The sequence below is a fragment of the Mustelus asterias genome, chromosome 13 (assembly GCF_964213995.1).
Source record: "Mustelus asterias chromosome 13, sMusAst1.hap1.1, whole genome shotgun sequence".
In the NCBI taxonomy this organism is placed as follows: domain Eukaryota; kingdom Metazoa; phylum Chordata; class Chondrichthyes; order Carcharhiniformes; family Triakidae; genus Mustelus; species Mustelus asterias.
This window is the reverse complement of record NC_135813.1, coordinates 28671264-28690317: the sequence shown is the minus strand read 5'-3', so window position 1 is coordinate 28690317 and position 19054 is coordinate 28671264. Positions and strand designations below refer to the sequence as shown.

General features: G+C 44.6%; 1 protein-coding gene across 4 annotated transcripts in view; it reads left to right on the top strand.

Moving 5' to 3' along the window:
• The window catches only part of stxbp1a (syntaxin binding protein 1a), a 116529-nt gene that overhangs the window by 78378 nt on the left and 19097 nt on the right, over positions 1-19054 (top strand). For all 4 annotated transcript variants that reach the window (XR_013499351.1, XM_078226615.1, XM_078226614.1 and 1 more), the window contains exons 5-11: positions 404-482; positions 2401-2504; positions 6402-6550; positions 9375-9459; positions 13346-13476; positions 15262-15369; positions 18826-18886. Coding sequence is in view for 3 of the 4 variants with exons in the window: in XM_078226615.1 (XP_078082741.1) it covers positions 404-482; positions 2401-2504; positions 6402-6550; positions 9375-9459; positions 13346-13476; positions 15262-15369; positions 18826-18886 (717 nt within the window). In the remaining variant the exon portion in view is untranslated. The remainder of the gene's footprint in view (positions 1-403; positions 483-2400; positions 2505-6401; positions 6551-9374; positions 9460-13345; positions 13477-15261; positions 15370-18825; positions 18887-19054) is intronic.

The following is a 19054-nucleotide window of genomic DNA, read 5'->3' as shown; positions in this document are numbered from 1 at the left end:
TGGAATTGAACCCGGGTCCCTGGCACTGTGAGACAGCAGTGCTAGCCACTGTGCCACCGTGCCATCGTGATGCCCAGTTGTTGACTCACCTTCTGCCATCCACTTCAGGTTGTCTCTGTTCAATCGATCAAAATGATGGCTGTTGAGGAAAAACAAAATCTATCAACAGGCCGAAAGCAATGCAGCGCTGCGTGAAAACCACTTCACTCGTTGGCCAGGAGTCAATAGCAACACAGTTGTATCTCTAACAGAACTTTTCCTCACTCGACACGTGTAATAATCTGCTTATCAGAATGATCAGCAAAGATAGTGCAAGAGCCATTTAAATCAAAGGGTTTTTTGTTGAAATGTAGTGAATTCTGTTGAAAGCGAATGCTATTTCATTGAGATTTTATCTTTCTAGTCCGTCCGTGCACTCATCAATGACTTTAAGGATGCTCCATCCTCGAAGTACAGAGCAGCTCACGTCTTCTTCACGGACTGTAAGTATACAGATGATCAAAGAAACATGTGTCCCACTTAGAATCATATAATTTCTACAGTGCAGAAAGGGGCCATTCGGCCCATCGAGTCTGCACCGACAACAATCCTACCCAGGCCCTATCCCCGTAACCCCACATATTTACCCCGCTAATCCCTCTAACCTACACATCCCAGGACACTAAGGGGCAATTTAGCATGGCCAATGATGCACCTAACCTGCACATCTTTGGACTGTGGGAGGAAACCGGAGCACCCGGAGGAAACCCACGCAGACACTTGTGCAAGATTGTTCCTATTAGGAGCTTTGAGGGTGGCCATTCCAACGTTGAAGTTAGCTGCAAGATCTGGCATCTTAAGAGTGACTGGTACTTTGTATTTGAAAATGCTGGGTACCTCAACCCTATCGCTGAGTACCTGCACTCAGAATAGTTTCCTGCTGCAATGTCATGGGAGATTGACTCAGCCTTAATGCTTGGATACAACTGGTCCTAAAACCCCACTGATTGATAGACCGCTGTTGTAATATTGTTGGAGAATAATGGTCATGATTCACAGATTGTAGAATGAAGTAATTATTTAACAGTTAATGACTTGATCATTAGTGAGCAATTTGAATTTTCAGAAGGTGGACCAAGCAAGCGATTATTTCAAAATGTTATACCTCACATTAGTGCAGCCAATTGATTTATATTTTTTGAAGGGACAAGTTGTATATGATAGAACATATTGCATTCCTTTTTTTGTTGGAGTCCCCAGGTAGATTTCTCCTGTCCAGCCCGCTGCAGGTTTGATGGCGGGCGAGAGCGGAGGGTCTAGCGGGAGCCAAAAACCCGGAAACCCACCGGCAGAAAATCTCATTGCAGTTCTCCCAGTGGAGGATTAGTGGTGGCTCTCGCTTCCCACTGGCTGGTGGTGTCGACGCCATTTGCTCATGAATGCTCTTTAAAACAGCTGCCCGCTGAGTGGTCTGACGAAGGGAAGTGTGGGGGGTAGGGGGGTGGGGGGATGTTGGAAGGAGGGATGTGCAAGGGAGGGGAAAGGGGAACGGCTCACGACAGCAGGCAGAGGGGCAAAAAGGTGGATGAAGAAGACAAGCAATGAAAGGCAGAGGAAAGACTGAGGGGAAGGAAGCCGGACCCTGACAAGGCTGCATGGAAAATTCACAAACAAGGGGGTCAAATGAATTCCATGGCAGGAATTTTACGGGCACGCTCACCCGTAAGATTGCCCTCAAGACCAATGGAGAATGCCGTTCTGCGAGCCTGGGTTCTGGTTAAAATCAGGGCCCACATCATTTACTGGAAGGGGATGCATGAAGACTCCAGTAGTGGGGGTGGAGGCCCAAGTTGGACATGGGCACCTCACCCGGTAATGGGTTCAGGGGAAGGTGGTTGAATTGAGGACCAGACTCTTTCTTGAGGCTCCTAGCTTTTTCCCTCTGGGTTGCTGACATCCTGCACTGTATGGTGAAGACAGGTGGGCTGGAGAGAGCGATATGAGTGTGCTGATTTGGTGTATAAACATAGTGCTGGGGATTTCTGAACCTGCCAGGTGATGGAAGGCAGATGAACCAGCTGCTGACACGCCAGATGGTTCAGAGGGGAACTCACCTGGGCACAATTAATGAGGTCCCAAGCCCAAAATCTGGCACGGATTCCTGCCATTCCTGCAAGCAGGAAAAGTGCTGCCGGAGCCCCTGCCACTGCACGTGGCCTCAAAATGAGAGAATTCCACCTGAGCCATTGTGAGAAATACAGGGGAAATTTTCAAAAGTGGAGATAGGGGAAATAAGAGTTTGAGTGCAAACACCCCGAGGGTCACTTGTCTTCTGCTTGTATTTACTCTGTTGAACTGTTTTTGCCATTGACCTCACTTTTAAAAGAGAAAAGTAAAAACTGTTGCCTTTATAATTCACAGCTTGTGCAGATCCATTGTTTAATGAGCTGGTAAAATCTCGTACATCAAAGGTTATCAAAACCCTTACTGAGATCAACATTGCCTTTCTTCCATATGAATCACAGGTAAGACATTTTATTCAGCAGTAACTAAGGGAGGTAAAGGTGGGCTGGAGAAGTTTTCCAGTGTTGTAGCACTGCTGTCTGTTTTAAATGTGAGAATTTTTGTTCATTACCTTATATTTGGAATGATTTGAATTTCTGTGTTCGAGCAAGAGTAGGATATGTGACGGAGGAGGGCAGGAAAAGGAGAGAGTGGCTGATGTTTGTTTGGTGTCACGTCACTGCCAGGCATTTATCGACGTGAAGGTACTCACCTGATCAAAGGGATCAAATACTGTCTTGCAAGGTTCTTTCCAGCGAGTGCCAAAGGCTGGATCCCAAAGTACAAATTAGGGCTGTTATAAATGCAACTTAAAAAACTAAAGTGGAGTTTTTTGTGGCTCACCTCATAAGTCTTTTTTTATTAATTCGTGTGACATGGTGATGCACATCTATTTAGCCACGAGGCTCGAAGCTCAGTAAATGAAGGCTTTTATTTACTATTAATGAAGCTATCAGAACTTATGTACACTATCCCAGACTGAAGGGGTCCCGACCAGAGCAGGGACTCTTATACCTCTCCCAGGAGGCGGAGCCCGACTGGGATGTGCCACAACACTATCATACAAAGGTGTAACAACCCCACCCTAACCCAACAGCAACAATAGCACAATCCAACAGTAACATATGTACATCCTTGTAGTCCTGGCCAGCCCCTGGCTCAGCACTATCCAGTGGGAATCAACGATGGTTCACCACACATGGGCATCGCTGGTTGGCCAGCATTTATTGCCCATCCCTAGTTGCCCTTGTTCAGACGGCAGTTGAGAGTCAACCACATGTGGGCCAGACCAGGTAAGGACGGCAGATTTCCTTCCCTAAAGGACATTAGCGAACTAGATGGGTTTTTACGACAATCGTCAATGGGTTTCATGGTCATAATCAGACTTTTAATTCCAGATTCATATTGAATTGAAATTCCACCACCTGACGTGGCAGGATTCGGACCCGGGTCCCCAGAACATTAGCTTAGTTGCTGGATTAATAGTCTAGTGATAATACAAGTAGGCTTTCCACTTTCTAGCTGTTATCTTCCTCTGCTCCCAATGCACAAAATTTGGGGGATTTGTATGAAGCACCAGAACCTTCCCTTCACATTGCTTTGATTTGTTCGCTCCTGCCATCCTTTGGATATTTGAAATCTCCTTATTTTTACTCATTGTGGGTATAGAACCACAGACTTGTAGAATCTTATAGCACAGAGGCAGGCTATTTGAGTCACGGTGCCTGTACCAGCTCTTTGACAGAACTATCCAATTTAGTCCCACCCTTAAGCCTTACCCTCTGTAAACTAGCAACTTTGATGTGTCCTGGAATATGGGAGGGAGAGGCATCGTAGTATTGTCATCTGGTCTAGTAATAACTGCACTAGCCAGCCAGAGACCCAGGGTAATGCTCTGGGAATCTGACTTCGAATCCCACAATGGCAGATGGTGAAATTTGAATTCAATAAAAATCTGGAATTAAAAGTCTGATGATACCACAAAACCATTGTCGTTTGTCATAAAAAACCCATCTGGCTCACTAATGTCCTTTAGGGAAGGAAATCTGCCATCCTTACCTGGTCTGGCCTACATGTGACTCCAGATCCGCAGCAATGTGGTTCACAATGTCCCCAGGGATGGGCAATAAATGCTGGCTCTGCCAGCGACGCCCACATCCCATGAATGAATTAAAAAAGAATGTCAAATTGCCTTTTGAAAGTTACAATGGATTCTGAATCCACCACACTTCCAGTTGTGCATTTCAGATCTTAACAACCCTCTGTATGAAAAAACTCCCCCTCATTCCCCCTTCATTTTTTTCTCCTCATTTCCCCTCTATTTTTTTCGCCAATTACTTCAAGTCTGTGGCCTCTTGTTACCAACCCAATTGGCAGAGAAAATAGCTTCTCCCTACTTGCTCTATCCAAACCCCTTCATATTTTTCAATACCTCTATTGGGTCTCTCCTGAGTCTTTTCTGCTGTAGGGACAACAATCCCAGCTTCTCCAATCTCTGGGTTTTGATTTTGACTTTTGGGTGTCCAGTCGGTGTCCAGTGGTGGCACGTTCTGGTCAGTTGCACAGTCAGGTGATGAAGAAACTCCTGTCTCTTTTAAATTTGATCATTTTTGCCAGCCTCAGAGATACCTTCCTGCTCCTCCATGGCCTGCAAAAATAATTCAACACTAACCTTTGGTGGTCCTTTTTGGCACCGTCACCTGGTTGGAGTGTGTACAGTGTAGGCACCGACAAGTTCTGATCTCAGACAGCAAACAGGGTCTCATTTACATCATAGAACCTCCAATTAAAAAAGCCCCATTTCACCTGAAATGGACACCTGGCAATAGGTCCCTTCCCCAAATGGCGTCAACGCCATTTTGAAGACATTTATCATCCCATTCACTGCAGTGAATATCAACCCCATTAACTTCAGGTCTCAAAAGAAGAAATGTACCTCACATATTGTGATGACTTCAGCCAGGCTAATGAGGTTGGCTTGCTAGAGTACGAACTACCTGATGAGTCCTTTCCGTGCCTGCTGGGCACCGCAGGGGCTGGGGTGTATTATAGACCCCAATAATCACATTTTGATTTGATGTTTTAAGTTTCCTTTCTGCTTTGATTTTTGGTTCAGGCGGTTCTCCCTCCTTTTGGGGAGCTGCCCCCTTTTAAGTTGTCCCTCAGTTAATTTGATTTTGTATTTAATTTAATTAAGTTGGTACCAAAAAGAAATACCTGATCAGTCCTAATTGATGGTTAAATTAGGGAGCCTCATGCTCCCTATTTAAAGCAGGTGTGTCAGACTCCCAGCCTGCATGCCGCAGGGAGCAACTGGAGAGCTAGCTGTGTACAGATGTATGGTGTAAATAAAGTAACTTGGTGACGGGACTTTTGCCTCCGTGGTGTTATTAACCTACAATGCTGAAAGTCGCAAAAGGTGCTGAATAAAGTGTTATGAAGAATCATTAAAGACCATGCATCAGTTTTTGAATGCATGTGAGGCCTAGCTTAGCAGTAAATATGAATGACTCCACTGTGCTCTTTCTACACTGATCCCACACTACCTTGTGCTCACATCCACTTTTTTGTGGAGATCATCTAGTAGAAAAAAATGTGCCTCGAAGTGGCAGGAACGTTTGAGTCGTGGACTTGCAGCACTGGCCTGACAGCATTTAGTGGATTTGTTTCAATCTCTTAATGCTCCTAACTCGGCTGAGTTGTTTTCGCAATCCCTGTCATGTATAATTTACTGCCAGGCTGTCTTACTCTGCCGACCGCCTCAGTGGTGGTTAGTTGCAGCAAATATCAGCGATTACAGCCCCGATGACCAATGAGAGGCAGGCGCCAAGGATTGCAAGGTCCATCTGTCAAACAGTGGGTTCCTGCAATTCGACTGGGAAACCTGTCACGTGACCACGAACAGATGGCTTTCTGCACACTGCAGTCTTTTTCATTTTTTGTACAATGGCTTACGGTAGCATGAGTTGGCCCTGTAATTATTTAGGTTTATAACTCAACACAGGAAATGAAGTGGCCAGCTAAAACATAAAACATCTCTTTGCAACAAGTCAGTCGGCTGAATTTGACACATAAAGTGGATTGGAGAGGGCATGGAATGAACAGTACATTCAGAGAATGGACTACACATGCTTATTTTGAACTGGGGTTCTGCAGATTATCATGTCGCAACAACACACAGGGGCACCCAAATGTGCAGCTTTTTAATAGCCAGAACACTTGGACAGTACCCGGCGCACAGTATTTTAGTAATGGTCAGGTAGGCCAGACTGGACCTCTCTTCATGAATGAACTGGCATTGCTGTATCCTGATCTGTAAGCTATGCAAAAGGAGTTGACGATTATTTTCTGTGTTTCAGGTTTACTCGCTGGATGTACCAGATGCATTCCAGAGCTTTTACAGTCCCCACAAGACGCAGATGCGAAACCCTCTCTTGGAGCGATTAGCCGAGCAGATTGCAACCCTCTGTGCCACACTGAAAGAGTATCCTGCTGTCAGATACAGGGGGTGAGAGCACATTTTTCATGATGCACCCTTCCTCTCCGAAAAGACTGCTGCTTCCCACAGTGGGAGTGGTCCCATTAAATTGAACAGTATTGTCTTCCCTGGACATAGCATTTCCCATGGTGCTGGAAAGGGAGGGAGCGGGTGATGGAATATTGTATTCAGAGGGCAGTAAGCCCTGGTTGCATAAAGGATGTGGAGATGCCGGCGTTGGACTGGGGTAAACACAGTAGGAGTTTTAACAACACCAGTTTAAAGTCCACCCATGACAATCCTTCCTTATACGGTAAGGAATGCGGTAACTATTCACAACACAATTATGACTAAACTTCAGTACATCAGGGCACAGCATGCTGATTTTCAAACCAATTGTGCCACTGGTTATGCAATTCGTCAGATGGAGTGGATATCTTAATCAATATTAATAGATGGAGTGGATATCTTAATCAATTAATATGGAGATATCCACTCCATCTGACGAAGGAGCAGCGCTCCGAAAGCTAATGGCATTTGCTACCAAATAAACCTGCTGGACTTTAACCTGGTGTTGTTAAAACTCTTACTGTGCATAAAGGAGACAGGTGAACATGTAAATATCCTTGAGATTTGCTTGGCTGAGAAGTGAATATTTATGCGGGCAGTTTCATCAGGACATTAGTTAGGGTAGAGCCCATGATATGCAAGACTGTGGAAGGAGCAGGCTTAGTGGTCTCTCTTTTTTTCGGCTTTTACGTGTCATGAGGATGTATTAATCACTTTGAAAGTGCAGACCACCCGTGCATGCAACCAATTCAAAATATCTGGCTGCATAACCAGTGGCACAATTGGTTTGAAAATCAGCATGCTGTGCCCTGAAGTTTAGTCATAATTGTGTTGTGAATAGTTACCGCATTCCTTACCGTATAAGGAAGGATTGTCATGGGTAGAAAATTTAAAGGAGAGGTGAATCCAATTCACTCGTTGCAAAGACCGAAAGAGAGTCACACGCTTACACACACACATGCACACTCACACATACATGTACACATGCACATTCACACATGCACATTCATGCACACACATTCACATACACACACATTCTCATACACACACATGCACATTCATGCACACACATTTGCACTCAAACACACATATCCACACACACATTAACATGCACACACATGCATACACACATGCACACTTTCACACTCATACTCATGCATAAACACATTTACATGCACACAGATGCACACACACGTGTGTTGTTTAATTAGCCACTTGCAGAATGCTATTGGTAGGGAACTAATTCATGTTTATCAGCTGCTCTGGGAGCTAAGGCATGGTGTGCAGCTCAATACAGGTAGAAAAAAAATTCTACTTACACAAAGTGATAACATCGGGCATGAATTTTTGGATTCCATTTATTTTCTATTATTTTTGCTCAGGAGATCACAGTGAAAGGAATGGAACAACAGTATCAATAGCTTTAAAAAAACCCACAATTTTAATAGTTTTTACAAACAAGTTATGAACTTAATATCAGACTGAAAGGACAATGCAGCAGGTAACTCAAAGTTCCTGCTACTTGTAAAACGATAATATTCTCAGATTGGCCAAACAAATCTCGGCAGAACACTGTGCTAAGAGTGATCCTTTTAAACACTGGGTGCGATCCTACTGGCCGTTCATGCCACACTCCCGCTGTAGCGAAGTCAGAGAATTTGTTGCCCAGCCAAATCTCCATTCACTGCAGTGGCACAGTGGTTAGCACTGCTGCCTCACAGCGCCAGGGAGCTGGGTTCAATTCCCGGCTTGGGTCACTGTCTGTGTGGAGTTTGCACATTCTCCCTGTGTCTGTGTGAGTTTCCTCCGGGTGCTCCGGTTTCCTCCCACAGTCCAAAGATGTGCGGGTCAGGTTGATTGGCCATGCTAAATTGTCACTTTGTGTCAGGAGGATTAGCAGGGTAAATACGTGGGGTGATGGGGATAGGGGCTGGGTGGGATTGTGGTCGATGCAGACTCGATGGGCCGAATGGCCTCCTTCTGCATTGTAAGGATTTTATGATGGGAAAATCATGTCAGTGTGAAAGGCTATAACATTCCAGCCCCTGTGCTTCTTAATCAGATTTAGATTGATTTTCCTTAGATCTAGCTGCCTCCCCCCGCCCCCCCCCCCCAGCCAAAGACACCACAGCCATTTGTCACAATGCACAATAACTTTGCTGCGGTTCAGTGTATATTTGAGATTCAACCAAGACCTTGTCGGTTTGTCAGGCTCATCAGCACATAGTCACATCTCTCCCCATTTTCATTCCGATTGACGTCAATGGAATATAAATGGGGACAGATCTAAAACGGGCTGCCAACTCACTGTCACACCATTCACAGTATCACACTAACTCAGGGACCCTGAAGGTGTGTCATCTGGTATCTTGTACAAGTTGAAGTCCCTGGCGCACAGTTTCAGGCAAGGGGAGTGCAAGACAGAAATGCAGCCAGGGAGGTCAGTGTGCCCAATGTACTGTTTTGTCTGTTTCAATATGGGCTGATGCACACAGCTGCATTCTTGGTTTCAGTTCCTGTTGTGCAATGGGGGTTCTAATCTGTAAAATCAAATCTAATTTGTGTCAACATTTGAAGAAAATGTTGTTACCGAAAAGAGAGGCACAGTCATTAGAGGATTTGCTAGTTAGTAAAATGTTTGCGGCGTAATTCCCAACTGCAGCGCTGCTACTTTGATGTTCTATGGCTGGGTCACTCTTCATAGGAAAAGTATGAGAGTTGTTGAAAACCTGTTCCTAAATTGTATTGGTATTTTTTCCGTAATATGCTGCCTTTGCATTTCCAGTGATTATAAAGAAAATGCCATGCTTGCACAGCTGGTCCAAGATAAACTAGATGCATACAAAGCCGATGATCCAACAATGGGCGAAGTAAGTGTTTCCAAGATAACAGTGGTTCTCCTTTAATACCCAACCTGTCACATCTACTGGATTTACTATTTGGTGAGGAAATACACCACTTCCACAGGGACAGAGTGACAAGGGATGTTGCTTGCTATTCAGTCAAAATGAGAAAATTCCATTATTGACTAAGATCGATTTTCCATTATTGATTTGCTATTTCCAATCTAGTCAGCCTCCTAATTGTTGTCTATTTAAACGGAAAGTTACTTGAGCGTGATTTTATTTTTGTGAAAATTAAGCTTTGGTAAGGCAAAGCAGATGCAAATATCCCCTTCCGCACCTTCCCGTGGCAAGTAAGGGGGATGTGGTGGCGTAGTGGTATCGTCACTGGGCTAATAATCCAGAGATCCAGCATGATGTTCTGGGGATCTGAGTTCGAATCTGCAAATTTGAATTCAAAAAAATCTGTAATTAAAAATCCAGGTGACTACTAAATTATTGTTGTAAAAAAACCCATCTGGTTCACTAATGTCCTTTAATTTGCTGCCCCCACCTGGTCTGGGCTACATGTGACTCCAGACCAAGTAATATGGTTGACTGTTAAATTGTCTAGAAAGCCACTCAGTCCTAGGGATGGATAATAAATGCTGGTTCAGCGATCGACGCCCATATCCTGGGTATGAATTTCAAAAATCCCAGTCTATAAAGTTAATATATTGCTTTAGGCCTCGAGTTAACAATTTAGCAATAGAATTAAACAAAGGGAATCGTAGCGGGCGGGGAACGTGTTAAGCCTCTCAGTTGCAGTCCAGTAATAAAAGATGATGCAAGTCCAGCTTCTTCACAAACTTACTTTATTCTCTTTTACAACTCCATATATATACCTCACATCCATTGCCACCTGTAACACCGTGATATATCCCGGTGAGTGCTATTAAACAGTTAACATACAAATTAGGTCTAAAGTGGAAAGTTGCAGTGAACCCGTTCCTAACAACATGCACCATGCAAAGGTCCATTGGCCTTGTGTGGGATTTTCCAGCATTGGGGCGAACGTGGCCGGAATATCCCACCCAAAATCTTTTCATATTAATGGTTTATTCATGAGTTTTCTTCTTACTTCCACTGGATGATTTATCCTTTTAAGGTGTGCCACAGAATCATAGAAGGCTCCAGCAGTGATGGATGCCGTTCAGCCATTGTGTCTGTAGTGGCTGGTAAAAGTATTAAATTTATTCCATTCCCTTGCTCCTAACTCATTGCCCCATAAATTTATCTCTTCAAATATTTATACAGTTCCCTTTCGAATGTGTCAGTTATTAATTTTTTTTTGAACATAAATCAATTCAGTAATAGTTGCTCTGCACTTTTCACTAATGTCAGAGTCATGAATAAAACCACTGGAAGTGCTATGAATGATGCTCCCAGCAGCACGGTGTGAGACTGGCAGGCAGCCTAGACCTTTTGGAATAGCTTAGCCTCACAGGACGTCTATGGACTTGCCTAAAATGATCAACAGTTGCAGTTCTGATTCTCGCTGGCAAATTTCATTCCCGCACACTTTCCCAAGTACACACAAATCTATGAATCCACAAAAGGTGCACAAGGTGAGTTGCATTCCGTAGAGGAAAATCAACGCCTTAGGAACTGTGGAAGAACTCATCGAAGAGATAAGCAAGTCTCATCAGAACTTTAACGCAGCCTTAACAGAACATTGATAGATCGAAAACTTGCAAATAATTGTGAAACAATTTGCAGAACCTTCACCATCAATGACTTGCGTACCTTGCTTATATTTTTTAGCTCTTATTTATTTGATAAAATAGATAACATTCCACATTGAAGGGCGATAATTTAATGTAAAGTACTTAACCGTTTTGTTTTAACGGTGATAGGTGAACAAACTTTGGCAGGAAGCGTCCAATTCCTAAAGTGGAGAAATTGAGTTTATTTTTGAAACTAATGTCTTATTACGGATAGGTTGAAGTTACTGAATAAAATGTTAAAGCATTGACATGACCTGTACTAAAGTAAAGCATGGATTTTTTTTTGTCTTCTTTATAGAAGACACATGGTAGTTTAGAAGTTGTATTGTAGCTGCTGTTTCTGTTCAGTGAGTCTTTTAAAAAATCAGTGGTATTTGATAATTGGGATTTGTTAGTAACAGGCAAAGTAACAAGGAAGCAGGAATACAGCTCTGTGGAAATTACGCTTATCTCGATTATTTATGCATGTATTCACTGGTAATGTGACATGTTGCATGGCAGTTGCGACAAGGCAGTAATCTCTGAGTCTGTGCGCTCGCCCCAAAGCCAGAAAATCCCACCTGGGGTCAACGGACCTTGTATCATCCGTGTCCCATGGACCTTGTATCATCCGTGTCCCACGGACCTTGTATCATCCGTGTCCCACGGACCTTGTATCATCCGTGTCCTACGGACCTTGTATCATCCGTGTCCCACGGACCTTGTATCATCCGTGTCCTACGGACCTTGTATCGCCTGTATCCCGCCCACTACAATTCCCATGGGCAGGCGGGATGGGAAAATTCCACCCAGTGTGGTTAATGGGCCATAAGCTCTGAACTCCAGGGCAGTGTAACCGGGTGTGTGGGGGGGGGGGTGTGGATTACCCAAAAGCTGCAGTTGGGAACCCCCCCCGACACCCACACCAGAGGTCGGTAAGATTTGTTTGGAAAATGCCTGGGAAGTCCACTCCATCTGATGAAGGAGCAGCGCTCCGAAAGCTAATGGTATTTGCTACCAAATAAACGTGTTGGACTTTAACCTGGTGTTGTTAAAACTCTTACTAAGTTCAACTTCCCCAGGGCAATTGCCCTGCACTTGGAACCATCCACAGTTGCAATTTAAATCATAAATCTCGGATGGTTTGGACTGCGTGACATCAATAGTTACCCAGAAAGTGTTAGAAGGATTAAAACCACAGCTAGTGCTGTAAAAGAGGGAGCGTGGCCTCCTTACATCTGACTGAAATGACCTCGGATGTTGCAGCACTTGCTGGATCACAACCAGCCTGAGTCAGAAGGTCAGGTGAAATAAGATGTTAAAAATAAGTTCCGGTGAGAAAGCAGGAACAGAGTGGCTTTCAGAGCTAGACTGTCCCTCCGCAGATATTCAGGTCCCGTTATCAGGGCGGCACGGTGGCAGAGTGGTTAGCACTGCCGCCTCACAGTGCCAGGGACCTGGGTTCAATTCTGACCTCAGGTGAGTGTGGAGTTTGCACATTCTCCCTGTGTCTGTGTGGGTTTCCTCCGGGTGCTCCGGTTTCCTCCCACAGTCCAGACGTGCAGTTTAGGTGAATTGGCCATCTAAATTGACCCCGTGTGTTAGGGAGATTAGCTGTGTCATTGCATGGGGTTATGGAAATAGGGCCTGATTGGGATGTTGTCAGTGCAGACTCAATGGGCCGAATGGTTCCTTCTGCACTGTAGGGATTCTATGATTCTGTGATTATGTCAGTGCTTACTTACCAAGGTACCAATACACACAACAGCAGGATGCACATTCACGCACCCAATTGCAAACAGGTAACTTTCTTAGTCTTAGTCAGGTCGCTAGTATAGCTACCATCTCTGCAGGAGGGGGCGAAAACAGACAGGCAAGTCACTCCCAACATTTGGGATTAAGGAATTCTGAATTCTCGCCCACCACCTTTTCATTTAATTGGATTGCTCCAAGGACCTGACTGGTCCAAATAGAGTAGGAACAGAAATTTCTTTAGGTCTTCCATGTTCAATATTTATTGGGTGAGAAGTGATAGCTTGTCAATAAATGTTGAATTGAAGGACTGCTGATGAAAGATGTGTTTATGTTAATGCTTGTATCACTATTACAATAAGCTTATGGTTATCTAGCTTGCGTCTCGTTCTTATGACTGAAATCTCTGATTTCAGGGTCCAGACAAAGCTCGCTCACAGCTGTTGATAGTTGACCGTGGATTTGACCCAGCATCTCCTGTACTCCATGAACTGACCTTCCAGGCCATGACCTATGACCTGCTGCCTGTTGAAAATGATGTTTACAAGTGAGAAGCTCCTTATCTTCTACTTTTTCACAAGCCTGTGCATTTTATCATTGTTCGGAATAGAGTTTTCAGACAATACCAACAATTGCCTTCAGAAAAATGACGCCGAGTTCCAGGTAGTGGTTACTGTTATATGTCGAACTTAGGCCAGGTTGTATTTTCCTCATCTAATGAGCATGTGATTCATGCTGCATAAGGATTGAATGTTTTATTTTGAGAGTCAACTGGTGAACGGTAGGTATTTATGCTTGTCGAGATGGCACTGCGCTTTCAATATACATTTCAAACTTCAGCATCCAGTATCAGTACTAAGTACACCCAGGTCAGGTGCAGCACAGGCCAAATACAGACTAAAACTTTCTCATTCTCCTCCAAAGGAGACCTTATCCAAAACTCAACCTCCATTTTACTGATTGAACCTCTCCAGATTGTCTTTATGGATTGAGTGAGATCACCAAATTCCATTCCGTTTTGTTCTTTGGATCCACATACATCTAAAGTTGAGTTGAAACTATCCAAGCCTATTTTATACCTATTTGAGTGTGGCACGGTGGCACAGTGGTTAACACTGTTGCCTCACAGTGCCAGGGACCCGGGTTCAATTCCAGTCTCGGGTGACCATCTGTATGGAGTTTGCACGTCTCCCCGTGGGTTTCCTCCGGGTGTTCCGGTTTCCTCCCACACACCAAAGATGTGTGGTTGAGATGGATTGGCCATGCTAAGTTGTCCCTTAGTGTCACGGAGATTGGCAGGGTAAATACTTGGAGTTATGAGGATAGGGCCTGGGTGGGATTGTTGTTGGTGCAGTCTCAATGGGCCGAATGGCCTCCTTCTGCACTGTAGGGATTCTATAATATAAGGACATTAACAAGCAAAAGGAAGGGAAATAAGTCAAAGAAAAGAAAGGGCCTTCTTTCCAGTCTGACATGGATTTAAAATCACCCAATTTCCATCATAAATATTGTTCAGTTGTCCTGTTTGCTGTGGTAGGTTCAGCTGAACAGACAATGGAAATCATGCCAATGCATTAATATTTTCTAAACAAACAGACTTGCTCTGTTTGAATGCACAATTAATCTGGCACAATATTGCACCTTGTATTTTATATTCTGGTGCCCACGTCACACACCTCTGTACGTTTCACTAGGGCACCTGAGGCATCCAAGTATTTGCTTGAAAGAAGAAGTCTTTACAGGGCGGCAGGCTGGCACAATGGTTAGTACTGCTGCCTCACAGCACCAGGGACTCGGGTTCAGTTCCAACCTTGAATGGCTGTTTGTGTGGAGTTTGCACGTTCTCCCCATGTCTGTTTCCTCCGGGTGCTCCGGTTTCCTCCCACAGTCCAAAGATGTTCAGGTTAGGTGGATTGGCCATGCTAAATTGCCCCTTAGTGCCTTAAGATGTGTAGGTTAGGGGGATTAGCAGGGCAAATGCATGGGGTTACGGGGATAGGGCCTGAGTAAGATGCTCTGTCAGAGAGTCATGGCCCACCATACAGTGAGAAAAGTACTGCTGGTGGAGCAGAGACCATCAACTTGCCTACAAGATGTGAGGAGAAAGGGAGCTTTGCTGTTGGCTTTCTTCTGTTCTCTGCAGACCTTTTGCTCAAGACCTTTGACCAGGCTCAGCACGTGGCTCAGAAGGACTCAGGAAGGGTTGCTGCTTGGATCTGAGTCATAAGTCAACCTAGGAAGAACTATTTAGATTCTGAAAAACTGAGCAGTCATTTACTTCCTGGTCTGAGTTTCTGTTTAAGCTGATCAGTTTATTTTTTCTCCCCCTCAGGTACGAAACAAGCGGAATCGGAGAAAACCGTGTCAAGGAGGTTCTTCTGGATGAGGATGATGATCTCTGGATTACCCTGCGTCACAAGCATATTGCGGAAGTGTCCCAGTATGTCCCAATGTTTGTTCTGCATTTCTGTACCAGTTATAGAGCATTCATTTCAGAATTGCTTAGTGACCAAGAGAGAAAAGAAAGCCTTTTCATTAACATCCACTGCGATTTCTAACCACATTTGGGCAGGGTGGGCAGATTGCATTTTCATGTATAATTACACTTGCGGAGGATCGATGTAAACTTCTCAGTGACATTGTAGAAGTCACTACATTTGGATTTCCTACTATCCTAACATTGTAGATGTCAGACCTCCGATTATCCTGGGGCTATCAATGCAAAAAGCACAGTGGTTAGCACTGCTGCTTCACAGCTCCAGGGACCTGGGTTCGATTCCCGGCTTGGGTCACTGTCTGTGGGGAGTTTGCACATTCTCCTCGTGTCTGCGTGGGTTTCCTCCGGGTACTCCGGTTTCCTCCCACAGTCCAAAGAAGTGCGGGTTAGGTTGATTGGACATGCTAAAATTGCTCCTTAATGTCCTGGGATGCGTAGGTTAAAGGGATTAGTGGGTAAATGTGTAGGGATATGGGGGTAGGGCCTGGGTGGGATTGTGGTCGGTGCAGACTCGATGGGCCGAATGGCCTCTTTCTGTACTGTAGGGTTTCTAAGATTCTAAGAAAAAAGGTACTTACTCTTATGTAATTTTATTCTGACAAAAATATGTTCACATGGTTAGTATAATGGACAAAACTCTGGGGAAGTGCTGTTACCTTTGCACTGAACCATCAGTTTCCTTCACTCGAAATATAGAATCAGCTCACTTTAAAACTTTCCTGTGTCGGCATGGTGGCACAGCGGTTAGCACTGCTGCCTCACAGCGCCAGGGACGCAGGTTCGATTCCAGCCTCGGGTGACTGTCTGTGTGAAGTATGCACATTGTCTGTGTGCGCTCCAGTTTCCCCCCACACTCCAAAGATGTGCAGGTTAGGTTGATTGGCCATGCTAAATTGTCCCTTAGTATCAGGGGGATTAGCTAGGGTAAATACATGGGGTTACGGGGATAGGGCCTGGGTGGGATTGATGTTAATGCAGGCTCAATGGGCTGAGTGGCCTCCTCCTGCACTGTAGGGATTCTGTGGGTACTCCTTTACAAATACTGAGACATGCCTGTCCCAATTCTAAAAGACTGCGTCAGCTGAAAAAAAACTCAATTGTAAAAAAAACTTTTATTTTTAAATGATGAAAGAAATGCACAAAGATATAGGCCGGCATTTCCTGGCTGTTCTCCCTGGCAGGATATTCCGGTCTCACTGACGGTGAATGCCTGCTCCGGGTTTCCCGGCATGAAAGCCCATTGACAGCAGTGGGAGCAGACGGTCCTGTCACCAGCCAATGGCGGGTTCACCTCCACCGCGAAACATGCGGCGGAGGGTGTGGAAAGTCCCATCCATAGTATGCGTTTCAATTTTGTTTTCAGTTTATTTACGGGATGTGGGAATCTTTGGCTAGGCCAGCATTTAGTGCCCATCCCTAATTGCCCTTGAGAAGGAGCTGCCTTCTTGAATCACAGTTGTAGCGGTTTGATACAACTGAGGGTCATTACTGTGGGTCTGGAGTCACATGTAGAACAGATCAGGTAAAGACACAGATTTCCTTCCCTAAAGGGCATGAGTGAACAGATAGGTCTCATCACTAGACTTTTACTTCCAGAATTCTAATTTTGTGCTGTGATGGGATTTGAAGCCAGGTCTCTCTCTCTCTCTCTCTCTCCCATGCCTCCAATAGAAAAAGGCATGTTGGAAAAACATTTAGTAACTTTGCAAATGTCCTGAGATTCTGAGGAACCCTGAGGTCTACGTTCATCCGTTTGAAAATTTTGACATGCAATGCAGTCACTCACTACAGAAGGCCAAAGATGTGTGGGTTAGGCTGATTGGCCATGCTGAATTCTCCCTTAGTGTCCCAAGATGTATAGGTTAGGGGAATTATTGAGGTAAATACGTGGGGTTACAGGGATAGGGCCAGGGTAAGATGCTGTGTCGGAGAGTTGGTGCAGACTCAATGGGCCGAATGGCCTCCTGCTGCATTGTAGGGATTCTATGGCTTCCAAGACATAATTTCTCCAGTTGATAATGAATGGCCACGGCAGCACAGACACTAAGCGCTGTGACTCCCAGGCATCCCTGGACAGTAGGCTTGGGTGACTGATCAAGTAAAGTAGAATTTAAACTTTTGAGTTCCATTCTACTTACACTGAATCGTAAGCATTGACTCAGTTTCTTCCGCATTGCTGTAATTCTCCTACAGCATCTTTCAATCTTCTAACATGCAGCATCCATCATGAGACTTCAATAGCTGCATTTAATTTGAATTAGCCTGTGTTGTGTTTTCCAATATCGACTTATTCCAGTCCACACTAATTCAGGGATCATGCGCTGGTTACCTACTCCAATGCAGTTTGTCTTTTGGGTTGCATTTGGCGCACATCTTAACCAAACGTGAGTGGATCTGGAGTTAGTCATTCCTGGTCGATCTCCATGGAGTCTATTCTGAAACCATGGCCTAGAATTTCCTGACCGTTTATGGCAGCGGGCTTTTCCCATCCCACTCCAGTGAACGGAGATTTGCCTTGTCGCCAAGTTCTCCGCCTTCGCTGCAGTGGGAGCGTGGCGTGAATGGAGTGGTAAGATCACGCTCAACATTCATTCCAAAGAGCCACATTGGGAAATCACAGGATAGGTTTGACAAAGCCTCACTCTTGGGGCAGAATTTCGCAGTCCCTCCCAGCAGTGGGATTTTCCATTGCTGCCAGAGTCAATCAAGTTTTGAACCCTCTGCATTTTACAACCCCAACCCCATTGCGACAAGGCCTTAAAATTCTACTCTTGGGCTGTAGTCTTAGCGAACTTGTCCTTACGATCTGAAACCAAAAGGGAAAACGCTGGAAAATCTCAGCAGGTCTGGCAACATCAGTAAGGACAGAAAAGAACTGACGTTTCGATTCCTGATGACCCTTTGTCCCTTTTCTCTCCTTACAGATGCTGCCAGACCTGCTGAGATTTTCCAGCATTTTCTCTTTTGGTTTCAGATTCCAGCATCCACAGTAATTTGCTTTTACTTTACGATCTGACCCTTGAGTTCATTTAGAACACAAGAACAGAGTTCATAGTCGCCTTGAATTCGTGTGCCCTGATTTGTATGAACCTGTAGCTAAGGTTAAGAGACTTTCAAATGATGGAAGCTGGGCTCCTGCACATATTTACTTAGGGAATTGCCCAACTTAGGAACCAAACTATTGAAGGCAACATCCAGGTTTGGACGGTAATGTTAAACATGTCTCTGGGCAGATAGCAGATGTTCAAATAGTGCTTGTGTGTTCAAAAAAAAAATTGTTTCCTGAAGCAGGTTATCAATCAGAGGCAAAACGATTCCATTTGCTGTAAAGCTCGTCAACTCATCAGAATGTGTAAATATGCCTTTGAAATGTGGCTAAACAAGGATTTTTCTCTCCAGGGAAGTGACACGGTCCTTGAAAGATTTTTCTTCGAGCAAGAGAATGGCGACCGGCGAGAAGGTTTGTGGAGACTATTTTGATATCTCGATGTGTTGACTGTTTTGTTTCGTATTTCCTTTCCTCACGTCCTGAAATAAAGAAGCCTATTGGGATATAAAAGCAGCAGCTACCTTGTCAAAGCCAACTGTCCTTCATTTGCGAACATTAATGAACCTAACCCTGTCCTCA